Source organism: Lissotriton vulgaris, chromosome 2_1 (genome assembly GCF_964263255.1).
Source record: "Lissotriton vulgaris chromosome 2_1, aLisVul1.2, whole genome shotgun sequence".
Taxonomy (NCBI): Eukaryota; Metazoa; Chordata; class Amphibia; order Caudata; family Salamandridae; genus Lissotriton; species Lissotriton vulgaris.
Window position 1 is genome coordinate 208,537,458 of NC_141687.1, and position 27,852 is coordinate 208,565,309.

At 43.2% G+C, this 27,852-nt stretch overlaps 1 protein-coding gene across 1 annotated transcript in view; it reads left to right on the top strand.

Annotated features, from left to right (window-relative positions):
* Nucleotides 1–687: 687 nt before the first annotated feature.
* LOC147729846 (AP-1 complex subunit beta-1-like) overlaps nt 688–27,852 on the top strand; it is a 102,974-nt gene continuing 75,809 nt past the window's right edge. The window contains exons 1-4 of the mRNA XM_086954042.1: nt 688–1,448; nt 8,675–8,807; nt 20,936–21,082; nt 22,811–22,956. Coding sequence (XP_086810168.1) covers nt 688–1,448; nt 8,675–8,807; nt 20,936–21,082; nt 22,811–22,956 — 1,187 coding nt within the window. The remainder of the gene's footprint in view (nt 1,449–8,674; nt 8,808–20,935; nt 21,083–22,810; nt 22,957–27,852) is intronic.

Genomic DNA, 27,852 nt, shown 5'->3' on the forward strand with positions numbered 1-27,852 from the left:
AGATGGCTCCTAACCAAAGACAGTAACAAAAAGATTGTCCATCACATATACTGACTGGAATGAGTTCATCAGATCACAGATAAGAAGTGGAGAGATATGTATATATACATCACAGAATTTATCAGGAAACATTAAGGCAAGAGTGGCTATTTCTAAGCTATCACACTACTGCTATCATACTCTTCCTATGTATGGTGCTTAGGAGCAATTGTGGATGAAAGGGCACATTACTACACTTAATATGTGCTGGTTTTAAACTCCAGCACTTCAGGTCTAACCTACTGGATGAGAGTGATATCATGTTTCAAAAGAATACTCCCAGATTATATGCATACATGTTGCATCGGATACCCAATACACAAACATATAAACTGCACACTCAGCAGATGGCTCATGCATTTTGCTTGTAGACAGCTGATAACCCCAGACTGGAGAAACATGCACACCTCCGATATTGGAGAATGGCACTTGAGACTGTGGGGCCTGCTAAGTGATGAGAAACTAACCACTGGTCACATTGTCAGACTTCAGTCTTTAGGGAATTTACATGTCCCAGATTCTTTAGAGTACTCAGGATCATCCCGTCAGCCATTTCACAATTTGTCCGGTTAGAAATGTGAGTATTAGTTGAGGGTAGTGAGACCCACCTCAAATAATAATCGCAATCCTTGTTAGGTTGAAGCTCTCATGGCAGAGGGCCCCCCTGGAGGTGACGACGCGGATACGGCAAACAAACTGCTTAACGCCCGTATCACGGCGGCTCTAGACCGGACGTCCCCTCTTGGCCGGCCGAAGGTGGGCGGTCGTAAACAGAGAACGGCACCCTGGTTCAACGAGGAACTACGGAGTGCCAAGAAGAACTGTAAGCGAGCAGAAAGGCAGTGGCGGTCAGCATATGACAGCCAAGTAAGAGAAAAGTACCTCGCTAATAGACGGACATACCACAACCTAATTAAGAAAGCAAAAACGGCCTACTATTCCGTCAGGATCATGGATGCAGAAAATTCAGCTAAGGAATTATTCTGTGTCTACAAATCCCTGGTTGTCCCTAAGTCCTCGACAGGATCAGAGGATCGCTCAGTCACTGCATGCAACCGCATTGCTGACTATTTCAGCGACAAAGTATCTAAAATCTACTCTGCCTTCCCTGTCCAACCCGTGGCAGGAGGGGAGGTTAAAATACCAGCAAGAGAGGCTGATGGACAAAATATGCTGCTTAACTTCTCCACCCCACCAGCAGAAGACCTGATCAAAATTTGTAAATCAGTAAAATCAGGCTCTCCTCTGGACCCAGCATCTCCGAAACGGTTGGGCGACAGCTTGACAACACTTGAACCATATATTAGGCATCTGCTGGATGTCTCCTTTAGTTCCAGCTGCATGCCTATGGAATGGAAACAAGCTGTGGTGCTCCCCCTCCGCAAGAAGCCAAATATCAGCTTCGATAAGTTGGAGAATCTGCGTCCCATCTGCCTTCTACCCTACTTCTCAAAAGTGGCGGAGAAGGTGGCCAATTTGCAGTTAATGCAATTTGTGGAGAACACGAGTATTCTTCACCCCACCCAGTTTGGATTCCAGCCCCGACACTCAACGGAGTCGGCTCTTCTCATGGCAACCGAATCCATCAGGCAGGGCGTCGACGAGGGCCACACTATGGCCCTGATCCTACTAGATCTAAGCGCTGCGTTCGACACTGTAGCTCATTCCATCCTGCTACAGTGTCTGAACAAAGGAGGGGTAGGAGGTGCAGCCCTAAAATGGATCCAGTCGTTTCTATCTGGCCGTGGTTTCCAAGTCAGGCTAGGTGACTGCTACTCCGAGCGAGTTGCTCTAGACCAGGGGGTCCCACAGGGCTCATCCCTGAGCCCAACTCTTTTTAATCTTTATGTTGCCCCGGTTGCCACCATAGTGGAGAGTCACGGCTTGCGCATGGTATCGTACGCTGACGACATGCAGCTGGTCATCTCCCTATCACGAGCGCCCGGTCTTGCGGCAGACATCTTCAGAGCATGCATGCAAGACCTAGCTGCCTGGATGTCTGCCAACTGTCTCAAGCTCAACGGAGGCAAGACTGAGGTGCTGGTGGTAGGGGGAGACCGAGCGGCCTGGACGTCAGAGTGGTGGCCACCCTGCCTCGCACTCACACCAATCCCTTGCCAGGAAGCGAGGAATCTCGGTGTTTGGTTAGACTCCAACCTAACTTTCGGACCACAGGTCAACCGTGTGGTCGGCTCATGTTTTGGGACTCTCAAGACCCTCAGGAAGGTCTTGGAGTTCCTTCCCATCAAAACCCGCCAAACACTTGTGCACGCACTAGTCACATCCAAAATGGACTACGACAACCTGCTCTACTTAGGGACCCTCGAGAAGAACTTAAACCGCCTGCAGGTTTTACAAAACGCCGCAGCTCGGCTGGTCCTCAGACAGCCCAGAAGATCAGCATCAAAATCCGCGCTCCAAACGCTGCACTGGCTCCCGGTGAGACACAGGGTGAAATTTAAAGCACTCTGCACGTGTCACCGGATCATCAACGGCAGGGCACCTCTCCCCTTGCAGGATCTCCTGGCACAATACGTGCCTATGCGTTCTCTCAGATCATCTGGCACGGGACGCCGGTCCATTCCAAAGGTGTCCAAAGCTAGGATGGGTGGCAGGTCCTTCAGGTACCTGGCAGCGTCCAGCTGGAATAAACTCCCTGTGGCGCTTCGCCTGGAACCCTCAGAGTCCATCTTCAGAGCTAAACTTAAAACATTTCTTTACGCACAATAGCGGACCACCTTTTCACCTCTTCTGCTAGCACTAGGATCTTCAGCGCGGGGACACGCCGTTGGCGTCACCATGCGCTCTACAAATCCCCCTATTATTATTATTATTATTGAACCTCAAAAGTCACTTACTAAACCTATCCTTAACTCTCTGGTAGGACATAAAAGCAGAGAGGCTTACTTTTGAGGCAATGTGAATGAAGTACTCAAACAGTAATAAATTGAGAACACCACAACAGAAAAATCTATCTCTGTGGGGTCTTGAGTATCACCGTAATCACACAATGTCTCTGTGGGTACCTGACCGTCACTATAATCACACACTATGCTTGTAGGGACTTGAACATTGCTATAACCTCACACTATCTTTATGGAGACTTGAACATTGCTATAACCACACACTAATTGTGGGGACTTGAACATCACTATAATCACACACTATCCTTATGGGGACTAATCACACTCTATCTTTGTGGGGACTTGAAAATCACTATAATCACACACTATTTTTACTGGGACTTGAACATACTTACCTTCACAAACCATCTCTGTGGGAACCTGAACATTCCTATAATCATGCACTACCTCTATAGGTTTGTAGAGAACATTGCCTTCACATACCATCTTTGAAGGACTTTAACATTCCTATAATAACAAATTATATCTGTTGAGAACACCAGAACAATCCTTCTCAATGTGGAGGCTTGAGTATTCCTACAATCACACACTGTCTCTGTTTGGACTTGGACATCATTATCTTTAAGCAATGTGTGAGGACTCTAACATTAACTTAACACACTATCACTCGGGGTGTGTGAACATGATTACAGTCACACACTATTTTGTGAAACTTGAGCACCCCTATAATCACACACTATTTATGTGGAGGTTTAAACATGCCAATATAAAGATTGAGGGCCTGATTTACAAACTTCACTTTGTAGTAGGTTTTGTAGTACTACAATAGTACTACTGAACATACTACAATGTGCAATTCACAAACTGCACTTTTGTAATAAGTCACTATTTCCAATATTTTCTATAGGAAGGTGTTGCAGTACCAGTGATTGGTCATGTGTAGCGCTGGACTTCCTATAAAAGTGTAGTTTTTTTCAGAGGTGTAATATACTACAAATGTGAAGTTTGCAAATGCTGAAAATTAGTAAACTTACTCAAAAGTGTAAACTTACTCAGAAGTATAAATTACCTTTGTGACTCATGCCCATTATCTCTGGACTTAAATATCATTATCTCCACAAACAATCTGCATGGGGGCTTGAAAATCTTAATAAGGCACTCATTCTGATCAAACACTATCTTTGTAGGAACTTGAAAACCACTACAAACACATATTGTGTTTCTAGGGCTTAAACATTGCTATAACAACACACTATTCTTGTGGGGACTTCAACATTGCTATGATCACACGCTATCATTATGGGGACTTGAACATCACTATAATTACGCACTATCTCTGTGGGGACTTGAAAATCACTATGAACACACACTATCCTTGTGGGGACATGACAATCACTATGATCACACACTATCCTTGTGGGGACTTGAAAATCACTATGATCACGCACCATCCTTGTGGGGACTTGAACATTACTATGATCATACACTATCCTTGTGGGGACTTGAACTTCACTATAATCACACAATATCCTTGTGGGGACTTGAAGATAATTACCTTCACATACCATCTCTGTGGGTATTTGAACATTACTATCATCTCACATTATCGGTTTGGACTTGAACATCTTTCTCTGTACATGTGTACGTGGAGACTTGAACATTATCTTTACATTCTAGTTCAGTGGGGAATTAAACACAAATTTCTTCACATTCTATCTTCACACTCTGTGTCTATGGCGACTTAAAACTCCAAATAATCGCTAATTAAAATCATTATATTCACCCTATCTGTGTGGAGCCTTAAACAATATCTTCATACATTATCTCAGCAGGTCTTGAAAACGTTTATCTTCACATACTCTCTCTGTGGGAACTTGAACATCCTTACAACCACACACTATCTCTTTGGGGTTATTAACATTGCTATAATCATACATATCTTTGTGGGGACTTTGAAATGATTCCCTTTCCATATAATTTCTGTGAGGAATTGAACATTTCTATAACCACACACTATCTCTGTGTTTATCTGACTATCCTATCTTCACACTCTACCTCTGTTGGTACTTCCATCACAGTTGTAGACATTATCTCTGTAAATACTCTGGTGCCTCTGTGGTCACAAACCCTCTCTGTTGATATCAGAATATACCATTCCTATACATCGATAGCATACCAACTCTGTGGGCATCTTCACACTGCATTTGTATGCAGACATTAACATTCCATTCCATTCCTAGGGAGATATGCTATAGTATCTACTCTTGATTTCACTCAGCCTTTGAGCACTAAGCAATGGATTGAACTCAATGTTAAGTGTATTTCAATGAGTATGGTATGTGATATTTTCTGACATATTTTGAAATAATCCAGTTATTCTTAACTAGTGGTTCGGGGACTCTGTACAGGTCTGCAACACTTTCTCAGGATGTCCGCAACAGTTTTAGAAATTAAATAATATTATCAAATTAGCAACAAAAAAAAATATATATATACATAAAAAAGCAAAACATTTAAAACTCTGTAAAAGTGAAGAAATCTGAAAATGGAGGCTAAAACGGAAGTTAGTATCCTGTTTTTGGCTTGTGGGAGCAGTGCAAACATAGTAAAAGGAATCTAGTAAGGACGATTGATGTTCTCAAATGAAGCTTTAGTGTACACCAACAAAAATATGAAGCATTTGACCCAAAAAACAAAATAATATGCTAGCATCAAGTATATTGCTTTGTATTTTAGAAAAATACTGCATTTTGAAACTCTCCAAACTTCTGATTAAAATTACAGTTTTGAATTTTGCCTCTTTTTGTTTATGAATGTAATCAAATATTTTATCATTTTTAAAATTTTACGTGATATTAATTTGTTTATGTATTTTCTTGTATTGTTTTGAGTTTCAAGTCCTAGAAATTGCTTAGATGGGGGTCCCCGGCATTCAGTAGTGATTCAGTGGTAGTCCACAAAAGACAAAAGGTTAAGGACCACTGACATAGTCCATCTTTTGTGTTTACATAAATACGTACAACAATTCAAATGTGAATAGATTATTATGTTATTTATATGTATTAGTGGTAAAATAAACATTTAGTCATGCACCTTGGACTGTATTGAATCATATATGATGATTATGAAGCAGGTCCCCACAAGGATGGTAGCACGTGTTCAAGTCCCCACAAGGATGGTGCTGTGCGCGTGATTAAATAACAATATATTTGCAAATTTGAAGCAAGATCCTGTATCATGAATTTTTTCTTAACATTTTTCTGTTATAAGTGTATTTTAAAAACATTGGGAAAGGTTAGTCCCCACAATGCAGGTGTTCACACATAGTCCCCACAAGGATGGTAACACGTGTATGTATGTGTGTGTGTGTGTGTGTGTGTGTGTGTGTGTGTGTGTGTGTGTGTGTGTGTGTGTGTGTGTGTGTGTGTGTGTGTGTGTGTGTGTGTGTGTGTGTGTGTGTGTGTGTGTGTGTGTGTGTGTGTGTGTGTGTGTGTGTGTGTGTGTGTGTGTGTGTGTGTGTGTGTGTGTGTGTGTGTGTGTGTGTGTGTGTGTGTGTGTGTCTCTGTCTCTGTCTCTGTCTCTGTCTCTGTCTCTGTCTCTGTCTCTGTCTCTGTCTCTGTCTCACAGTCAGTCAGTCACAGTGACTGATACCCATCTGCCTTCTTGCCCTTGGACCCTCTTAATGAATCCAAAATGCGGTTTATTTTGGAACCCACTTAAAAGATGAGGAATAGCGTGGATGATCCTGTGGCAAGGCATCTTCTAGCCCAGTGGCTCTTATCCTTTTGCTGACCTCCACTGATTATTACTGGAACTCGGGGACCCCACTTGTGTATTTACTGGAACCCGGGGACCCTGACTTAAGCATTTTCGATAATTTGAAATGCAAAATAAAGCATATAAATTACAGAAACAAGCACTCATCAAACAAATGATTTAATATTTATTTAATTCACAATCAAATACATTTTAATGAGAAGGTTGGAGCTTTTCTTAATTGAAATGGGCCACTGATCGTCCGTACTGTGTTCTATCTGATGCATTTGCGCTGCTCCCGTAAATCAATCTGAGGATACTGACTTCATTTTTAGCCTCCAGTTTCAAATCCTTCGCATTTACAGAATGTTTTAAAATTTCCCAGTGTGCCTTTCACTTATGTATTCAAATATATACTTTATTCATCTGTTAGTATAATTTAATTTTCTAAGCAGTCGCTAATCCATTGAGTAATCTTCGTGTACCACAGATTAAGAAGCACTGTTCTAGCCCACCTTTCTCACTGGGATCCAGTGTTTCAGATCACACTTGGACAGCTCCATGCAACCAAATATGTGATCCTCTAACAAGAGAAGCTGCTCAGAGACTCATACGTCAAGAAAGGGGGATAACATTTCCTCCGTATGTTCCCCTCAGAAGCCAATTCTGTTCCAAAGAGCACTTTCACCAGTCTTCCACTAAACACTGCCATCTGGAAACCCAGAACAGTATTGAAGTGTATTCGTTTCTTACACAGAGTTCTGGAATTAAAGTGAGATGCTTTTCAGCAGAAGCAACCGCCTGTCTTCTGCCAGAGCTGATTATGTGTCATGACTGATGCTGCCTGTATATTTTTCTATAGATACACTCAAGACTCCTTCCCTCGCAGTCCCCATATTGTCAGTATTCCTACACCTATATGATACTCCATCTACCCCATTGCTTGCCTCAGCTTTTTAACGTTGTCTAAATTAGTACCCAATTAGACTAAAATACAAGTTAAGACGTTATACTGTCCAAACTAGTACTCTAAAATGTGCTGCCTATGCAATAGGTTCTAAAGTAGACCTAACCTATGCCCCTGCATGCCTCTGTGCCAAGAAACACTGATCTAGTAACATGGAACTAGTTACCCATGAAGACGTTGTGTTGTAAGCCTGATCAGGGATCAGCAAAACACACAAGCCACACAAGCGGGGCTCGGCTTAACCACAACTTGAGTTCTTAGAGTGCTTGGGTGAATTGCTGCCTTCCTTTGTGGCATTTGAAATAGTCATGCCTTGCACCCTGTAACGTGCTGCTATTGCATGGTCGTCCTAAATGTTCAACATGCTTGTTGGTTGTGGATTGTGCTCCTGTGTATTAACCCTTAGCCTCACTCCAGGACACTTTACTCTCATTAGTGTTCTTTAAAGGGACCACCACGTTCACACGTTCCTTGCCATGCAGCCTCACTCACTGAAGGCTTGAAATTCGCCCACGACCGCCGGGGGGTGGTGGTCTCTAAAACTGTGCGGCACAGTTCCCTGCTCGTTGAACTGAAGGTTTTTTAGGTCGAGCCTGGGCAGCACATGCGCTGCTCTGAGAGGCAGGCTAGGGACTTGAAGCTCCGCCCACTCTCCGCCCATATTTTTCATTGGCTTGTGTCATTGACCACTGTAAACTGTGGCTGTTCATTGGTCAATAGGCATAGTCCATCATTAGTACCGACTTGTCTCATTTTTTAACATCCTATGGCGACACCCCCTGTAACATGTGTTGTTACTCGGTAGGCTTTAATTACAGCCTCCGAGCACTATTTTTCCCAAATAACTTTGTCCTGCCTGCTGTTGCAGGTAGAACACGCTCTCTCCTAATGCTTTTTCATTCTTTTTATAGCACAAACACATATGCAAGGCAATAGGTCTTTCATTTACGAGTTTAAGCTATTTGCATTGTAAATGACAATGCCTCTTATTTATCTGTTCTAAAAACAACACATAAATAAAAGCCATTGTCATTTACAATGCCAATAGCCCAAACTCTTGTAAACGCGAGACCTATTGTATTGCAAATGCTTGTTCTGTATTTAGGGCCTGGCATGACTTGTCTCTCTTTGTCTTTCAGCTGGGGAGTGACCTCGGAGTTGGCATCGGTGGGAGTCCTGCTGTAAGTTTTATCTCTGTGATTGTTGCAGCATATTTTCTAAACACTTTTTGCACTGCTTTGCAATGTAATTTTATCATTAGTTTTGATGCACTGCGTGCTCAGTGGTGATAGGTGGCCCAGGCTGGGTATCCTTCTGATCGGAATGACTTTTACTGATGCTGACAGGGTGATGGAGCCTCTCAACTTTGAAAATTGTTTTCTTTCATTACTCTGGTATCCATTGACACACATACTGAGCTGTTAATACGTGTGTTCATTATGCCTTATCCTTGGCACCAGTAAGATACCAGATCCTGTTTATGCCAGGGAAACTGATAGAGCACACTTAAATTATGCATGCACAAGAGTTATTCTTTATTTTTAGTAATGCAGATAATCATGCGTGTAAAAGTGAGGCAGGGTCACCCAACAAAACATATTATGGAATAGGCAAAGTAAGACAAGCGGGGAATAAAAATACAGGCGTTACCTTACATCACCCTGCAAGCACATCGAGCACCGCAAGGCTTAAGAGTCCGCTATACAAATACCAACACAAAGGTACAGAGAAGGAATAAGGTGGCCCAGATGTGAGATATTTTATCATAATCCTTGGTGAGTCCATTCCATTTTAGTACAGACTCCTTCTCTGGTAGGGAAGGGAAGATAAGTCACAGTGAAGGAAAACATCTGCAGCGGCCTGAGACTGTACACGCAAGGATGTGCCAGTCAGATGACGTTTTACACTCTGACACACCTCATGTGAACTCTTGTGCCAAAAAGAAGGCAGTCTCTAGGAGTAGGGCCCGCTCTTTCCTGGGATTTTACATGTGAATGGCAGAAGGGATTTTATTATTACATCACTACATCAGCACATCAGCACAGCAGTACATTATTTGCAGCCGTAAGAGCCAAGGTCGAAGTTCATTATGTCCAGTTCAATTGTACTACTGATTTTGCAAATGAACAATGAAACATTTGCGTTAGGGTGTCGGTACCCACCACATCAGAGTAACAACTGCATATAATGGTGTTAAGATACACACTCGTTAGGTGAAAATTCATGAGGCTGCTTCAAGGGCTTTTGCATTCCTTCACAAAAAACAACTGTCTATGTGGGTCTTATTGCGAGACTGTTAATAAATCTGGTGTGTACATTTTGCTTACCAGGTGTTCATGTTCTGCCTAACAGCATATTTCTTAGTGTGAGGCTGTGGGATTGATTTTTAGAAGTACGTTTCTGACCATGGACTGAAGTTAAGGAAACTGCACCTTTGCAAAACACGCCTTTGACGCATAACATTGTATAGTTTTTGCAAGATAAAGCAATCACCATGATTGCATCTATTTAAGGGTTCTAGGCAAACAAACGTTCGGCACTAAACAGTTAAGTTAATATTATGTATTTTTTAAATACAGGGCAACATATAAGTTTTAGTTGCAATAAAAGCCAACAAAAGATGAATAGTATCAAATGTAATATTTAAAGTGCACACACTTATTCATTCATGTGCTTCTGTTGCTCATATCAAACTATTAATTTGCCAACCTGGGAAAAAAAACTTAAATGAAGGATCTGATATCTTATTTCCCTGTCCGGTACACTCTATAGGAAAACCTCGGTAACCGGGCAAATGTAAACATTTTCCGAACAGGTAAGCTATATCACGGTTTTGTTATAATCATAAGCCTGACATCTTAAATGCACTTTAAGAACATCTTGAGAGTGATTTCTTTTGTGAACAAGCGACTTTCTTCAGCATTTCTTTAACTTGCTTAGATCTATAGCAGAGGGACTAGAACCGCCCACCAATGCATTCCAACATACATAAAGTTTTTCATGAGAGCATCAATATCTCCAAGTATATATACAGTTTAAACCACAAGATTAAGCTATCACTTCCCAGGCAGTAAGATTAAGCTCTAATCTCACAGGTAGTCTATAGCATTGGGAGGTAGTTTCAGGAAATGTATTAAAAATCGCCTTTCTTTCCCCCTGATCTGACATTCCAGGTATCTTTCACTTTATGTTACTATTTACCGGCTTCCCCGCTGACCCATTGCACTCAGAGGTCCTTCCCGTATGAACACACGTCCGTGTATAGTGTACTATTGCCTTGAGTATTGTTCTTTCTTTTTCTTTTATAAAAAAAAAACAAAAAAACAAACATAAATATGACATGACTCTGCGTTTGATGCAAACTTCATTCTGAATCGCTGCCGGGCCTCAGGGATGTCTGCTGAAGACCTGTGACATATAGTAATATACTTGCTTCTATTTTTAATTAGCGGCCGGCCCCTGTGGTTGTAGGCCCTTGCTTGTAAAATTATCGGAATGCACAATAAAGGTTTTCACAAAAAAAAATCGCCTTTCTAACTGTAACCAACAGAGTCTTATGCCTAAGGCTAAAAGTGTGGTTCAATAGTTTGCTTGAGGAATTACTTTACCATCAGATTACCAAGGCATCAGTCAGAAGTGCATGCACCATACATGCTGTCACAATGTGGAAGCCATGTACTGTGGCAAGCACTTTAGTTCAAACATCGGGAAGATGAGCATCTCAGCTTGGCCTTAATGAAACTATCAACCCCCAAGCATTTAAAGGATTACCCTAGCTCCAAGTTTACATTTGCGAGCAACCAGGAAAAATGACATGATATATATATATATATATTTTTTTTTTAAAATTAATCTTTATATTGAACCGTTATGATGGTACATTGATAAATCGTAAAACCATACAGCAGTGACATAAGAGAGGCATGATACATATAGCAACTCAGAGGTCAATTCACTCTCGCATAGGACATTAGACAGGCAAAGAAACACCATCCAAAACATTATCCTGCAGTTCAAGCGAGAGAGAGATACATATATTCCCACAGGACTTATTCCATTTAGCCCACTTGTGGTCCCATTTTGCGGGACTATCTCTGCGTTTGAATACATCCTTTTTGGCAACCATGGCCAGATCCATATCCCTGACCCACTTTGCATACCTAGGGAGCTCCCCAGATCCCCATCCCTGTGCAATGTTTCGTTTAGTAAGTGTGCACCCTAGCGACACCCATGAATGCTCGGTGTGAGTCGGGTCCATGGCTTCCATACACTTAACAGGCCCAGTCACAGGGAAAGAATGATGGCCTTCCCACATATCCTGGTCAATATTGAGATTTTTCCCCATAAAGGCTGTAGTTTTGTCCACTCCCAAATTATTTGAAAGAAGGTGCCTTCGGCCGTACATCCTCTGAGGCAGTGCAGATCGGTCCTACTACCTATCCTAACTAATATGTGCGCAGACAGGTATGTTCTATGTAATGTTTTCAGTTGTACAAGTCGTAAACACATTGGGATGGTCACCTTCCTACAGGAAAAGATGGCTTCATGCCACTAGTCATCCCGTAAGTATCCTAGGTCTGTTTCCCATTGTTGTCTAAGACGTACCAAGGGGTCGGGCTTGTTGATCAGTTTGTGGTAGGTGAGCGAGATCGCCTTACGGGATCCGTCAGGAGCCTATCCTCCAGTGGGGAGGCTTCGGGTAATGTCTCCCGGCTAGGGACAACAGCTGTTAGGGCGTGGCGGATTTTGAAGTATCTGAACATCTCGGCCTCCTCCAACTGATATTCCCGTTGGAGGTCTGCGAATGAGACCATCGCCTGTCTCTTCTATAGGTCCCACACTGAGGAAATACCAATCAGGTCCCATTTGTCAAATCCAGGGCACCTGCTCAACTGACATGATATTTTTGACAAGATTAGTGTCAGCATTACTTTTGGACTTGTTTGTTCTATAATACAAAGCAAGAGCTGTCTCTTTCCCTCTATAATGGATGACAAGACCGTTGGTATAATATCAACAAGGTATATGTCAATTCCCCATATTTGGATGAAAAAAGATTGTCAGCCGACGTCTTAGGAAGGCCAGATAAAAGTAGGCCAAAACGGATAAGCGCTAGATCAGCCTTTGGTTTTAACCATTCTCTATGGGTACCAGGCGGGGCAAGGCCACTGTTGTCATCACATTCACTTGAGTCCAATGGTAAGAGTATAACCTCTCAAGAACAACTAATAAGCCTTCAGGACTATTCAAGCTTAGCAGTTAAAGGTGCACAAAATGCATAGGAGCATGAACAAAAATTTATTATAATTCATGAATAATTGGGCAACCCACTGAGCAGTATTTGAGCGGAATGTGCCTTAGATAATGGCCAATCCTATGAGAAATCACAGGGATAGTTGGTGGAATCCAAAACCTCTTTCATGAAGCAAGAAAACACACTATATCACTAGGAAACCATGGATGTATTTATTTTAAAATCGAAATCCTATCCTAGTTAATACAATATGAATTGGAAATATAATAAAGCTAGAATAGTAGCACCAACATTTACCAGAAGCGGAAACAACAAGAAGTAGTCCAAAATATTTGCAGGATGACTGTATAGCAATCACACCCTAATTATTCTATTCACTAAGCTAATCGTAGCACTGAAAAAAATGCTGATTTAAGTTTTAGAGATGATTCACACCTGCATACCGGTTTGAAAAATAAAACTTTGTGTCCAATGTAATAGAAGAGTCTGCTATACTTGTCTTGTGCTTGCAGCTGGTCGGATAAGCGCAGCAAGTGAAGGCTGAAAGCCTTCCCGTTAGCCTTCAGCCAAAGTAGGTGATGCAATTTTATATGCACTGCCTCGTCTGTGTCTCCTGGCACGAAGTTCCTCTCTAATTCTTCATACTTTGTGCTTAGCTTTCATAACATTATTCAGTTGTTGAATCTTTCAGTACACGCAATTAGAACAAAGTGACATGATGTCTTTTTGATGATTTTCATTCTGCAACGCCGTGTTCTTGTAGTTATCGGATTGCTAGGAAACTTTTTTCACAACTCAATAACAGTTTTGTAACGCAGAACATTCAGCTCAGATTAAATACAGTGACTACATCCGAGCAGACTTGATTATCACATTGAAAATAAAAAGTATATAAAAGAAATGTGCATTCTATATTAATCACACACACTTTCTAAATGATTGACGTGTATATCCTAAAATGGGGATACCTAGAAGAGAAAAACATAAGAATCATAACAATATAAGGAAGAGCAGGATGACCTTTTGTATATGTTTTGGAAACATTTAAGAAGAAAAGAGTGGTCTGGGGATTAAAAAAGAAAAATGCAAAATTAGATTGTATGTGTGGACTCTGGGTCATCGCATAGATTTTTCATGGAATCAGACCGAATTCATCCCTTGTTAAGTAATCCGATCAGGCCAGCTCACAAAACAAGGAACAGTTATGTTCATTCTTGGATCTTGCTGAATTTTATGCTAAATTTGTTACCAACTTCGCTAACAAGACAAGTTGCATGAGAATGTTGATGAATAAAGATGCCAGTTTTTGTGTGATGCAGATTTTGATATACTCACGGATAAGAGATCCACAGCTCCTTATCTAAAACGCTTTTGGCACAAGATGTAATTTTATCATTGTAAGGGATGCAAGTAGTTATGGATTAGGAACTGTATTGTTGTAGATCAAGGATATTGGGAGACTGTGGTAGCGTATGCATCAAGGGCTTTAATGTAGGTAGGGACTAGGTAATTTGTGGGGCACAATATTTAAGATAAAGACAAATTATAACCATTTATTAGGTCTTTTTACTACTAAAGGGGCTGGTAAAGCAACTACCCGGCCTTGCTACGTGGCTTTTCCCATTAGTATGATTTTGATGTGCAATACATGCCTCTAATTAAAAAGTAACTACTGGATGTTTATCATGGAAGATTATGTGGTTGTTGCAGTTAGTGAGACGACAGTGAGGTGTGTATTACAATGCAATGATAATTTTCTTGAGGATTTGGTGATGAAGAATGTTCAATGTCTGGAGGGTGGGATTTGGCCCTGAATTTATAGGCTTGGTGCGCCTGTTGTACACTGAGCCACTTGTCCAAATAGTTGTTAATAATCGGGTCTCGGCGTCTTTTCGCCTTGGTCGTGGCACTCGGCAGGGCTGCCCTCTCTCTCCCCTTCTTTTCTCGCTGGCCCTGGAACCTTTGGCGGCCTGGCTGTGCTGGGAGTCATCTATCCGGGGCATTCGGTGGTCCCCTGATTAGGAGGACCGAGTTTCCTTGTACGTGGATGATATCCTGCTTTATTTAACTTCTCCCCGTAAATCTCTAATTGTCGTGGCCTCGTTTGGTAAGCATTCCAGGCTCTCCATCAATTGGGGGAAGTCTCTGCTGTTTGTCCTTAAGGGAGAGCCCCCGACCCCCCGCAAAATTGCCCCATTCTGATTAGTATGGACGGGTTCAAGTATCTGGGGATTTTCATCTCTCTTGACCCAGCAGTCAGGTACGACAAGAATCTCCTTCCACCTTTGCAGAGGCTTAGAAGTGACATCGCTAATTGGAGGAGACTTCTGCTCTCTTTGATGGGGCGAGAAGCTCTTTTTTTAAATGATGGCTCTGCCCTGTTTCCTTTATGCCCTTCAGAATTCCCTGGAAGTGGTACCGGCTAGCTATTTCCGTGAGGTGGAGGGGTTGCAGCATAGCCTTTTATGGGAGGGCAGGCCCCGTATCGCCTTAACAAAACTGACGCTCCCTTGGTATGATGGAGGCATTGCCCTCCCAGACATTAAACAGTACCATTGGGCTGCCCAGCTGGCTGCGATCAATCATGGTACATATGGCATGGATAGAGGGCTCCTCCCTGGAGGCAGATATAGTAGGGCGTTCTAACTCTAAGCCAACAAAGTTAGATTTGACAGGACCGACTAAGCACACGGTTCGGTTCTGGCACGATGCCACGAGTTCTCTGGGATGGAGGGACAAATTGACACTAGCTACCACATTTTTTGACTCTGAGCGGCTGGGTACGCTTTGGAAGACGAGAGGGTTTGGTAAGTGGGACTTGATAGGAATCTCTACCATTAAAGACATCTGGAGCAAGGGGAGGATTAAGACCATTTGAGGACCTGCAGAGGGAATTTGAGCTGACGAGATCTGAATATTTTCGCTATGCGCAAATTCGGCATTCACTACAAGCAGCCCTACCTGTTGACGCCGACCTTCCGGAGGCCTCTCCCCTTGAGGATAGAATTTTAGACTGTCACCTCCTCAAAAAAACGATCTCCCTGATCTACAAGAAATTAATTAATCACAGGGCGGACTTACTTATAGAGTTGAGGGATAAGTGGGTACGAGACGGAATAGAACTTGATGACGAGGACTGGCAATCTGCTGTGTCTTCTGTTAAAGTGGTGGCCATTCCTGCACGGTTGCGGCTTGTTCAATAAAAAATATTGCATAGGGTCTAGGTTACGGGGCCAACCTGGTACGGATGGGTCTGTCTGATACCGGACTGTGCAGACGGAAATGTGGTCTCATGGGACGTTCCTCCATATTATCTGGGAGCGTCGCCATATCGCTGAGTACTGGTGTCAGATCCATAACATTATTCATAAGGTTCTGGGGGTCTCCTTACTACCAGAGGCGAGGAGATGCCTCCTTAACATATGGGAACCTACCGACCTTAACTCCGCACAGACACAGTGGGTCACATTGAGTCTCGTGATAGCGAAAAGGAACATTGCCCAGCAATGGGGTACAGAACAGCCCCCCACCCTTGAGACCTGGAAGAGATTGGAGCATGTTCCAGACTGTTTTTGTGGCAAGGAGCCGCCCTCGGAGGTGGGCATCAATATGGGGCCCCTGGAATAAATATAGAGGAGAGATCTGTGTACCACCTAGTAATGCCGTTTTTGACGTACCCCCATCCCTGTAACGTTCCTAATGTGCATGTATTCTTATATCCTCTACCCCCGTGGGTGATGAGTTGAATGTGACATTATTCTTCTGTACTGTTTATTTTTGACTGATGCTATGTTTTAATAAAAAGAATTGTTAAAAAAAAATATCTGGAGGGTGGGTGGCCAAGGAAAGAGATGTTGAGCGACATGATGGGCTATAAAATGTGGAGATGAAGGTATCTTATCAGGATGGTATTTTAAAACAGAAAGAGCTGTTGGTGGGTTTTTGAGATCTGCGATTTTGAATATGGCTAATGAAGGACATAAAGGAACGAGTACAATGGAAAGGATAATCATAGCAGATTGTTGGTGGCCAGGAGAAGGTGAAGCAGTGCATTCCATATGTATGGAGTAACAAGTTGCAGAAACCAGATACTAGTCTTACAAAAGAAGTGGAGAGATCAGGTGGTCCGAGGAAGATCGCTTTGGACCTCACTGGACTCTTTCACATCTTTTGTAGTGATTCAATCTACACTTGTGATCGACTATTATTCAAGGTGGCCAGTGATCAAATGTGTGTCACATGTTGAGACCAGGATAGGTGTTGAGTTTTTAGTGGAATTGTTTGCCTGAGAGGGCGAAACTGCAGAGGTGGGAACATAAAACTGGGTGCAGTTAGTATAAAGCCACCCCCTTTCCGGCCAAGGTCATCGAGAAAACAGTCAACAGACAGCTAACCCGATACCTCGTAGAAAACAGAATCATGGACCCTTCCCAGTCAGGGTTCCGCTGCAACTACAGCACCTAGACTGCCCTCATCGCCGCCACCGACGACATCAGGATCATGCTGGACAACGGCGAGACCGCAGCACTCATCCTCCTAGACATCTCTGCCACCTTTGCCACCGCACACTATATGCATGCCTCCACGCCGCAGGGATCTGAGACAAGGCTCTGGATAGGACCACCTCCTTCCTCTCCGACAGAACCCAGAGCGTCCACCTCCCCCATTCCGTTCCAAAGCCTCCGAGATCATCTGCGGCAAACCCCAGGGATCCTCCCTCAGCTCCACGCTGTTCAACATTTACATGGCCCCGCTCGCACACGTAGCCCGACAGCACAACCTCAACATAATCTCCTACGCCGACGACACTCAGCTGATCCTCTCCCTCACCAAGGACCCCATCACCGCTAAAGCCAACCTCCACGAAGGAATGAAGGCCGTTCCGGACTGGATGAAGACCAGCCGTCTGAAGCTGAACTCGGACAAAACGGAGGTCCTCATCTTCGGCTACAACCCTTCAGCCTGGGACGACTCCTGGTGGCCGACGGCACTGAGGGCAGCCCGACACCCACCGACCATGCACACAACCTGGGAATCATCCTCGACTCAGCGCTCTCAATGACCAAGCAAGTCAACGCCGTCTCCTCCTCCTGCTTCAATACACTCCGCATTCTCCGCAAGATCTGCAGAATGATACCGACAGATACAAGAAAGACAGTCACCCAGGCCCTTGTCAGCAGCAGACTCGACTACGGAAACGCCCTCTACGCGGAAGTCTCGACCAAGCTCATCAAATGACTACAACGCATCCAAAACGCCTCTGCACGACTGATCCTCAACTTACCACGCCACGGCCACATCAGCCCCACCTGAGAAACCTGCACTGGCTCCCTGTCAACAAGAGGATATCCTTCAAGCTCCTCGTGCACACAAGGCACTCCACAAGACCGGCCCAGCCTACCTCAACAGACGGCTCTCCTTCTACATCCCCAACTGCCAGCTACGCTCTGCCGACCTCTCACTCGCCACCGCCCGCGCTCAGAAGAACAACCACCGGTGGGAGATCCTTCTCCCACCTCGCCCCCAAGACATGGAACACCCTCCCACTGAGCCTACGAAAGACCCAAGAACTGCAGACCTTCAGGAGAATACTCAAGACCTGGCTGTTCGATCAGTAGCAGCCCCCCACTCCCAGCGCCTTCAGACCCTCGCGGGTATTTAGTGCCCTTTACAAATGATTGATTGATTGATTGAGTGATAAAAAATAAATGAAGGGAAGGGACTTATTGGGAAGGCTTCTCATTCGTCATTCAAGGATGTCTGTGTTTTACCCGCAATGGATTGATTGAGAGATGGAATAGCGTTTTGAAGGATAGTTTGCATTTGGCATTGTATGGTGCTGAGAACAGGAGGACTGTGGCAAGGAAATGAGAATGGGCATACCGCTCTACTCCCAGTGTGGTGACAGGAGAGACACTAAAAGTTGATGCATAGAAGGGATTTTAGTTCTGACATCAAAACAAAATGTGACTTAGTGTTGTTGTTAAAAGGAGCAAAGATCAGAGAAATGGTCCAAATCATGATGTAACTGGCTGCGTTGAGTTCAAGGAGGGGGGTTGGGTGCATGTAAAACTGGAACTGAAGGTGAGAAAGGGTATGTCGAATTCCTCCGCGTCCATGCAGGTAAGTAGAGTTGGGTTGCATGTAGTTGAATTATCTGACTGTAATGCATGGAATGTGAGAAAGGTTGTGCATATGCCAGATATTTCACTGCACTAAGGCTTCGTGGTAGACAGTGATGTGGCAGCATAAAGAAGAGGAGGAAGGTGGTAGTCCTTTCAGGAGTTCCTCATTATCCTTTTGGATGGTGGTTTTGCCAAGATTCCTTACTTCTAGATCTGGAAAGTTGAAGGGATCTGGAAGTTTCATGTTGTTCTCTTAAGGTGTGAGTATGTTCTACTGAGAATAAAATCGTCAAAACTTGGTTGAAGAGACCGACAGGGCTGGCTTTAGCACTGGTAGTGCCCTGTGCGACAGTGTCTGTTGGCAAGCCCCCATTGACCAACTCTACCACGGATTCCCTCACCACCTCCCTTTAACAATGGCCCCTCAAGACACCAGAACCACTGTCTCTCAGATTCATTTAGTTTTATAGCACCACTCATACCAGTGTAAGGTGTCCGAGCACTTTACACCACACACACGTTGCACAGAGACAATCATATGTGTGTAAATCAGTGTTTAGGAAATGTTACATCAGACAGGACTACAAGGTGTAGTGTAGGAGTAACATGTCATCGATACTGGTAGGCAATGTAGTTTAAGTGTCCTTATTCTGGAAAAGCACTCATTCAGAATTTAAAATATAACACCATAGTTAGGGGTTTTCTTTAATAACAAGAATTGTATTCCACCCAAATGAACCCTTTTGGCAAGATTAGGATAATTAAAGACTGGCTCTAGCATATACCTTGCAGTTTGCATGTAGCTCTTTGATTGCAGTTAATAGCTCAGTGTTCTATATTAGGATTTTGACAAACGTCAAGTATCAAAAGGAGCTCTCTTGCAGAAGCAGTAACCCACTGATCTATTTACATTACATGCACTTTTATCTACATGGTACATGTTCTTAGCAGCAGGCATTTTACCCTCTGCGCTACCTTTGCATGATTCAAAACTTCCACTAGACAAACCTCGGGTCTCTTTCCAGGAACCCGATAAATCACCGGAGCTATCATGACGTTTTAATTGATACCTACAAAAATTGCTGGAGGCCATGAACACGCCAGCAGGTTGGTGCTTTTAAATGATAATTTTACTTGTAAAAATGACGCCCTCACCCCAAGTCAGCACCCGGTGCGGTGGCATCGATCGCACCGCCCTAGAGCCACCGAGCATGCTTACCTAAGACTTCACATCTGCCCTGCCTCTGGCTAGCACGGGCATTAAGATGTCCAGTCAGAACATCATCAAATACAGCTGGGTTTATAAAAACGCCAGTTACGACTAAGATAGTACCTAAATAAGCTTCTCTTATGATTGTGACATCACCTTCAGGCTCTAAAGAAATAGTAAAACTGTGAGAATCTGGATGAATAATTAACTTAATAATTAAGCAGAGTATGTAATCTGAACATAAAGTAAGCCAACAAATCAATATCCAGTGACATTCTGAGTTTACTGCATGTGCTCAAGAAATGAATGTACGTAGGACTCCCTTGCTATCAATTGTTAATTTTTCAAAAGTGAGAAATCACAGTTTGAAGGCTAGACCCTAAGCTTAGACCCCAGTTCCTAGTGGGAAGCTGCAGGTTCATTAGGCACCTCAGGCACACGGTTTATCTAGTCACTTGAGCATTTAAACACTATCAAGAAGAGGGCGCTGTATCACTTCAGCCCCTTGCGCCTCTCTGTATAGTTCTTGTAACTTTAGGTCTAGGGATAAGAGGGGATTCGTTTAGGTTACAGATTCATATATTTTCTTACTGGATGTAAATGTCCTTGCAGCTTGTGTAGTTTTTTTTTTTACACAGTCGTCTCTCACATTTTATTTGCGCACTCTGGGTGCTTACTGTTTCTTTTTGTCCTTAGCTAAAGTTCTTTCTCCTCCTGTAGGTTGGACAAACCTTCATTCCATCATCTGTACCCACGACTTTCGCCCCTTCACCCACACCAGCCGTGGCTAGCAGTGGCCTCAATGACTTGTTTGAGCTTTCATCCGGCATTGGGATGGCGCCTGGTGGATTTGTGACTCCCAAGTCTGTAAGTACGGCCTCTAAAACAAAATTCCAAACAGCTCTTGAATGGCCTCAAAATGTTTGTTTTTCTTTTCCAGACGATTCATTTAAGCAGCTAATCATGTACAGCCAGATTACTTGAAATATTTTCCCAACCTTTTTTGTTCTTTTGTCTGGTACGTTAGAGCTTTCAGCAGAGATTGCAAAGCTCTCTGTAGCCTGATGAAGTATATGGCTGTTTTGCTGGCTCTTTACCATTAGTCTTTGATGTTTTGGCCTCAGTAGAAAAGTAAATAGCATCTTTGGGATATCTGAGCGGTGTTTAAATTGCGACTCGGACTGGGCTCAATTGTCTGATAGACAGTTTTGGAACAGGCTCTTTGCTTCGATCCATTTCACTCTAAATTTGATTCCCTGTTCAGTGATCGTTCTAGCCCATCTGCTAGCGATGCATTGAACGCCTTCCGCAGTAGACAGCAGGGTCCTCTCTCCTTCTTCAGGGCTTCTCTGTGGTGGTGGTACTTATTTTTAACCTTGAACATTATTTTTGCCAGATACCCCTGTGTTGAATTGGTAGTCATTGCATTAAGCAGTTGTTTTCCTCTGAGATAAGACTCTCTAGTTCTGATGTATTGGAAGTCTTGAGTACTCTGTAGAAACATTCTCTTTGAGTAACCTGGTTAAAAGTATATTATTTCTAAAGAATTGCAAGGGTGTGTCACAGTCTCTGGTGCAGGTTTTTTGTGGAAAATCAGAATTCTTGATTGTTTGCTGATTTCAGAACTTTGAAATCTGTACTCATATTAAGGGTATTTTTTAAATTTCCGATGAAATTGAGGAACATAGATGATTATTTTGCATATAGAAAATATATGGCTGTATCAAAGATTGAGGAGAAATGTCTAACCGAGGCTGTATGGCGGCACCTGTTGTGATCATTGTAATGTAGCAAACTGTTGGTATTGACTCAGGTACTTCATAGTGATTTTTTTGGTAGTGGGCCACCCAGCCATGGCCATTGGAGGTTTTTACTGAAGTAAAAATTGGCAAGCATGCATATGGTTTTATAGGCAAAAACGGGCACAGCAGGGTGGATGGAGTGGTGAGAGTACAGATACTGACATCAGGACAGACCTGTACATAGGGTGAGGAACAATAGTAGGAGCAGCACAGAGACCCTTCCTATTTCAGTTGGCTTGATTTCTAAACATTAATTGTTTGAAAATATATACTTAAAGCGAGTCCAGTGCAAATTATTATTTTTATAATACCATTGAGAAATATTGGTATAGGTTTTAACCATTGTTTCTTCAGATTTAGATTTTTCTGTAAAATTGTTACATTCGTTTCACCTCAGAAACGTGAATACATTTCCTCATATGTTTGTTTGTTTTTCAAAGATTTGAACTGTTTGGTCAGAAGTAGTATTAAACGGTCTCTTCCTTCTCTGTTTCGTGATAGTTGGAATTTTGACAGGTTCATCTCATTCGCTCGTTTAATAGTGGTTTCTGTCAGTTTTCCTGTGTTATTTCATGTTTTGAGCAGTGTCCGGTAAGAAGGCCTGTCTCACTTTGACCATCTTCCTTGCACTTTCTTTATCTTTCTGCTCACTCTGTCCTCTTAAGATTTTTCTTTTCCTCTCTTCCACTTTTTCTTATCACGCTTTCCCCGTCATTTCCTTTTTCTCTTTCTGATGTCTTTTACCGGGATCTTTCATGACACGGTTCAAATGATTGTACTGTTTCTTTTGCAGATTTGGCTGCCTGCAGTGAAAGCAAAGGGGTTGGAGATCTCCGGTACCTTCTCGCACCGGCAGGGTCACATCTACATGGATATGAACTTCACAAACAAGGCCCTGCAGCACATGTCTGACTTTGCTATCCAGTTCAACAAGAACAGGTGAGATATCCAGCTGAAGCGAACCTGGTGCAAGGGCGTCATTCCGCTGCTGTTTTTGAAGCAATTGTTTTTGTAGCCCAGCCCGAGGTTGGGAGTTCTTGCTTTAGCTCTTCTTCCAGAGAATGATGCTCAGTCACTTTTACCGTCTCGGTTCGAGAAGGTCTTGACGTCCGCTCCCCATAGTGAAACCTGCTGCTACTTCACTGGAATCAGCTTGCCAAACTCTCTATGGTTCTGTTCTATTATCTTGTTTCTCATAGCTAATCTATGTTTTCTTCCTTGTACTCCAAAAAGTTCTACTTTTTAATTATCTAATGAAAGAAAAACACCCACAGCATCAATAATGCATGTCCTGCAGTGGCATTTACTGTGTGCGTGTTTGTTTAGACCACGATTTATTGGTGGCCTTGGGAGGTGTCATCAATGTAACATAATTAAAGGTCCCACTTAAGATTTTTGTGGCCTAGCTGTAATATCTAACCTGCTTAACAGCCTGCCTCTTCAACTAGCAGATTGTCTATTTTTCACATGCAGTGGCCTTAAAGAAAGGACTTTTAACATGCTTGGTGGCTGGCTTAATGAGCTGAACGGTTGCCACTGACAAGTGTGGTGTTCTGCAGGTCATGAATTTGAATCCTAGGAAGGTGGGTTTGGTCTTCCATCTTCCTTCCTTCCCTTAAGTTTGGTAATGGTAACATGTATCATTTACGGCATGAAGAAATGGCAGGAATGTAGTATTCAGTGTTACATAAAAGCAAGCTACTAACATAAACGCAGTACCATTTATCTCATTAATAGTTGGGTATCTGCCGCCACAGTTTCAAAAATGGTCCTAATTTACTGCATTAGTTCCCATTACTGTGAAGAACATTTCAGTCATTCTGTGTCTGACCTGAATTTGCTCCCTATGTGTTTTACACTTTCCTCCTGTGATCATGCAGTCAGTCTGTCGCAGCCTTTTAAGAAGAACCTCTTTTTCCCTTAATTTTTTCCTCCTTCCTTTTTCCCCGGACGCGGGCCTCCTCTCAAGGCCAGTAGTACATTCTTGACTTCCCCGTGTCACTTAACATTAAGCGGCCTCACAAGTTTTTAGGTCTCGCCTGATCTTGCGCTGGGCTGGCCGAGACATTTAGTAGCTGCTTTTAAAAGTGCTACCAAAGCGGCCACCAGCTTACTGTCACGCGCACAAACGCCCGCATCCCTAGCGTGCTTTAGCGCGTCATTGCAATCACTTTCGCTTTCAGAGTGATCGCGATCGTGATGACTTTCGCTTTCACGGCGGCGCTGCGTTACTTTTACTGCCACGCGGCCAATGCTTGTTGATGTATTAATTATGAGGACAAGAGGAAGGAAACTAGCATTCTCTTTTTCAGTAGACAACAAAAAAACTGTAACGTTATACTTATTTTGTTTAACAATGTAAGTGAGGTGAGATCGATTGCTAATTCCTGCCACATTTTTTACCATTTGCTAAAAAGTCCTTGACTTATCTTCACAAACGTAAAGGTGAAACACGCTGCATGGCGCTGCAGTAATTGTGTTACAATTCGCCATCTGAGTGTTGAAGCTAACAGCAGATGACTCAAACGGATTAGGTACATTTTTCTCCTGATAAATTAAGAGATTTTTCTCCCCCCAAAGAGCAATTTCTAGCACCAGTCATGTGGCAACCATTTTTTTCTTTGAAAACCTAAGGAGTTAGGCCCTTATGGACAAGTGGTTAGGCTGGACCCTATTCAGATAAGAAAAACACAAAAGTGCCTAGCCACCATTATTTTTACACAATTTTCAATTCAATAGGTCAAAAACACCACTTGTCTGATTTGACCAGGTATTTTTATTTATACCAACTATTTGTATCTATTTTAAAAAAATTTAAGACATTTTTTCAGCAAATAAGACAACTGTACATCCACATATTTACACTATTATACAATGCAAAAAATGACAATACAAAAAACTTTAAATAAAATGAATACTGACATCCTACATAAAATACAAGACTGTTAAACAAGACCATACATCATATAATCATGTGCCTTGAAATTTGACACTTCAATCAATTCAAAACTAAAAGGAATTTAGTCAATAAATGACAACTATTTGGACCATCAATTGCTGGTTTAGTGCTTTGAATAACCAAAAGTCCTCCTTATTAAATGCCTTAGGCATTTAATAAGGAGTACTTTTGGTTATTCAAGGCCTTAGGGATTTAATAAGCATTGCAGGCATTAGGCGAGGAATATACCCATTAGGAAGGTTTTGGCCTCCTTTTTAAAGTGAGCCAGCGATGGAAGTCTTCTAATGGCGGCCGGGAGAATGTTCCATATTCTTGTAACGGCTCCATAGAAAGCCTGATTGTAAGGTTTTTTTTACGCAAGCGTGCTGGTTGGAGCAGGAGGTTACTGGCAGACCAGGAGTTTCTGGCTCCTCCCGATACCACAAGTTTCTGGGCGAGAAATGCAGAGGAATTAGCGTATAAGGCCTTGTGAGTAATGCACGCCAGCTTCTGGTGGATTCTGGCTTCAAAAGAAAGCCAGTTCAGAGCTTTTAGGTGTGGAGAGATGCTGTCAAACATTTAAGAGTCAGTTAGGCGTCTGGCTGCCGCGTTGAGGCAGGCGTTCAAAGGGGCCAAAGAAATCTTGGGAAGACCGGCGAGGGTTGAGCATCCATATTCTAGTCTCGAGATGACTAGTGCCTGTATTGCCATTTTCAGGTCGGGGTGTTGAGGAAAGGTTTTAGGTTTCTTAGGCCATCGAGTTGATATGGCCACGCATGTTCAAGTTGCAGTTGAGGGTTATTCCGAGGGATTTGGCAGAGTCTACTAAGGTAGGAGTGCAGTTTAAAGCTGTGGTAGTCTTAATCCATTCCTGAGTGTCTGGGCTACTTTTGGGTGGGGAGATTAGAAGACATTTGAGGTTTTTTTCCGTTGAGTTTAAGCTGATTGGAGGAAAGCCAATGGACAGTCAACTTCAAGGCCTCATTCAGGGAGATAATGTTTGCAAGAGATGAGATTTTGATGTAGATCTGGGTGTAGTCGGCGTACATATGGTAGGCAATGTTGGTGGTGTGTAGTACTTATGCGAGCGGCTCAAGGTAAAGATTTAAGAGGGTAGGGGCCAAGGTTGATCCTTGGTGGACTCCAACTGTGATCGGGGTGGAGGTGGATAAGCTACCATTAACTAGGACTCTCTGTGAACGATTGTGGAGGGAGGATCTAAACCATTCAAGAACAGCACCATCCAATCCCATCCTGATATTGAGGCGTTCAAGGAGTTTTTCATGGTTGACCGTATCGAAGGCCGAGGAAAGGTCTAGGAGGATTAGGAGACAGGTTTTGCCTTGGTCAAGTGTTTGGAGGGCAACATCAACGAGGTGGAGGAGGGTGGTTTCGGTGCTGTGTCCAGGCCTGAACCCGGATTGGAAGTCGTCTAGCAAGTCAAAGTTAGTGATGTGTTGGTTCAACTGTTGTTGCACACATTTCTCCAGGACTTTAGCTAGAAGAGGGATATTGGATATAGGCCAGTAGTTGTCAGGGAAGGCAGGGTCCAATGTAGGACTTGTCCTGCTTTGAGAGAGGCAGGTATCGATCCCTGTTGGAGGGATGCGTTGATGATTGCAGTCCAAGACGGGATGATAGCCTGGGAGGCAGCCGCTAGGCAATTGGAGGAGAGAGGATCATGAAAGTGATTGTTCGGTTTTAGGGAAGATAGAATTTTTGAGCCGCTTGGTTTTTGGGTGGGGTCTGGGCAGGTAGCACGGAAGGAGGAGGCAGAGCCTCAGGGGTTTGGGAGTGAGTGGCAGATCTGAGTTCATTTTCTAGGGCAGCGATTTTGTCAGCGAAGAAGGAGGAGAATTCCTAGCCTGAGACTAGGGATTTAGGGGTTTCTTTTGATGTTTTTGCCAGTTTGTTAGATTGGTGTTTGACCAATTCGAATAGCTTGCCAGGTCTTTTCTTGGCGTTATCCAGTTCTGTTCTGAAAAATATTTTTTTTTAGTTGAGGATTTTCCTATTGTAGGCATTTCTGGCGAGGCAGAGACGTTTTAGATGGGCTGCTGATGGGTGCTGTTTCCAGTTTCGTTCTGTCTGGCGGAGGGATCTTGTCTCATTTTTTGGGGATCCGTTGAACCAGGGGTTTCTGTCTTTTGGGTTCCTTTTAATTTTAGCAGAGCAAGGTAATCAAGAATGTTGGATATAGTCTTGGAATAGTGTTCAGTGAGGTTGTTGAACGTTTTGATATGAGGGGGGAGGTCAGTCTCACAACGAGGAGCCAGTTTCCCAATCTGATCAATACAGGTAAAGCCATTTTTTCAGATGGACAGCCTTTCATCTTTGGAGAGGCCCAGTAATGTAGGGTACCCTAGAAACCCACATGAATCTGCAATGCAAAAAGTCCTACCAGCCGCCAAGCCGATATGCGAAGAGAAAAGCCTTTTCTTTATCAGAACCACCTTCAGCTTCTTCTGATGTTAATCATCTGAGGATGTCTTAGTGTTGCCAACACTGAGTCTGTGAGCCCCTAGTAAAGTCATGAATCCACATTTTAATAATAATAATCCACATTTGTAAAGCGCGAACAATCACCCGTAAGGGTCTCTAGGCGCTGGGGGCTGTCGGGAAGATTAAGCAAGCTATTGCCCAGAGTCACATGGTGCTGGGCTAATCTGCTGCCGGAGCCAGGGATCGAACCTTGATCCCCAGATTCCGGAGTCAGTCGCCCTGGCCGCGGCGCCACACCTCTTCCTCTCCTTTGAGCCAAGTCAGACTTAGCCATGTTGATTGCAAACCCCAAGTTCTGTAGGAAGTCCATCGTCGGGGATATTTAGTTCCAAAGAGTTTGTTGGTGGCCTTCCCTCTTAAAAATAATGTTTCCCATGCACAGTGTTGTGGTATTC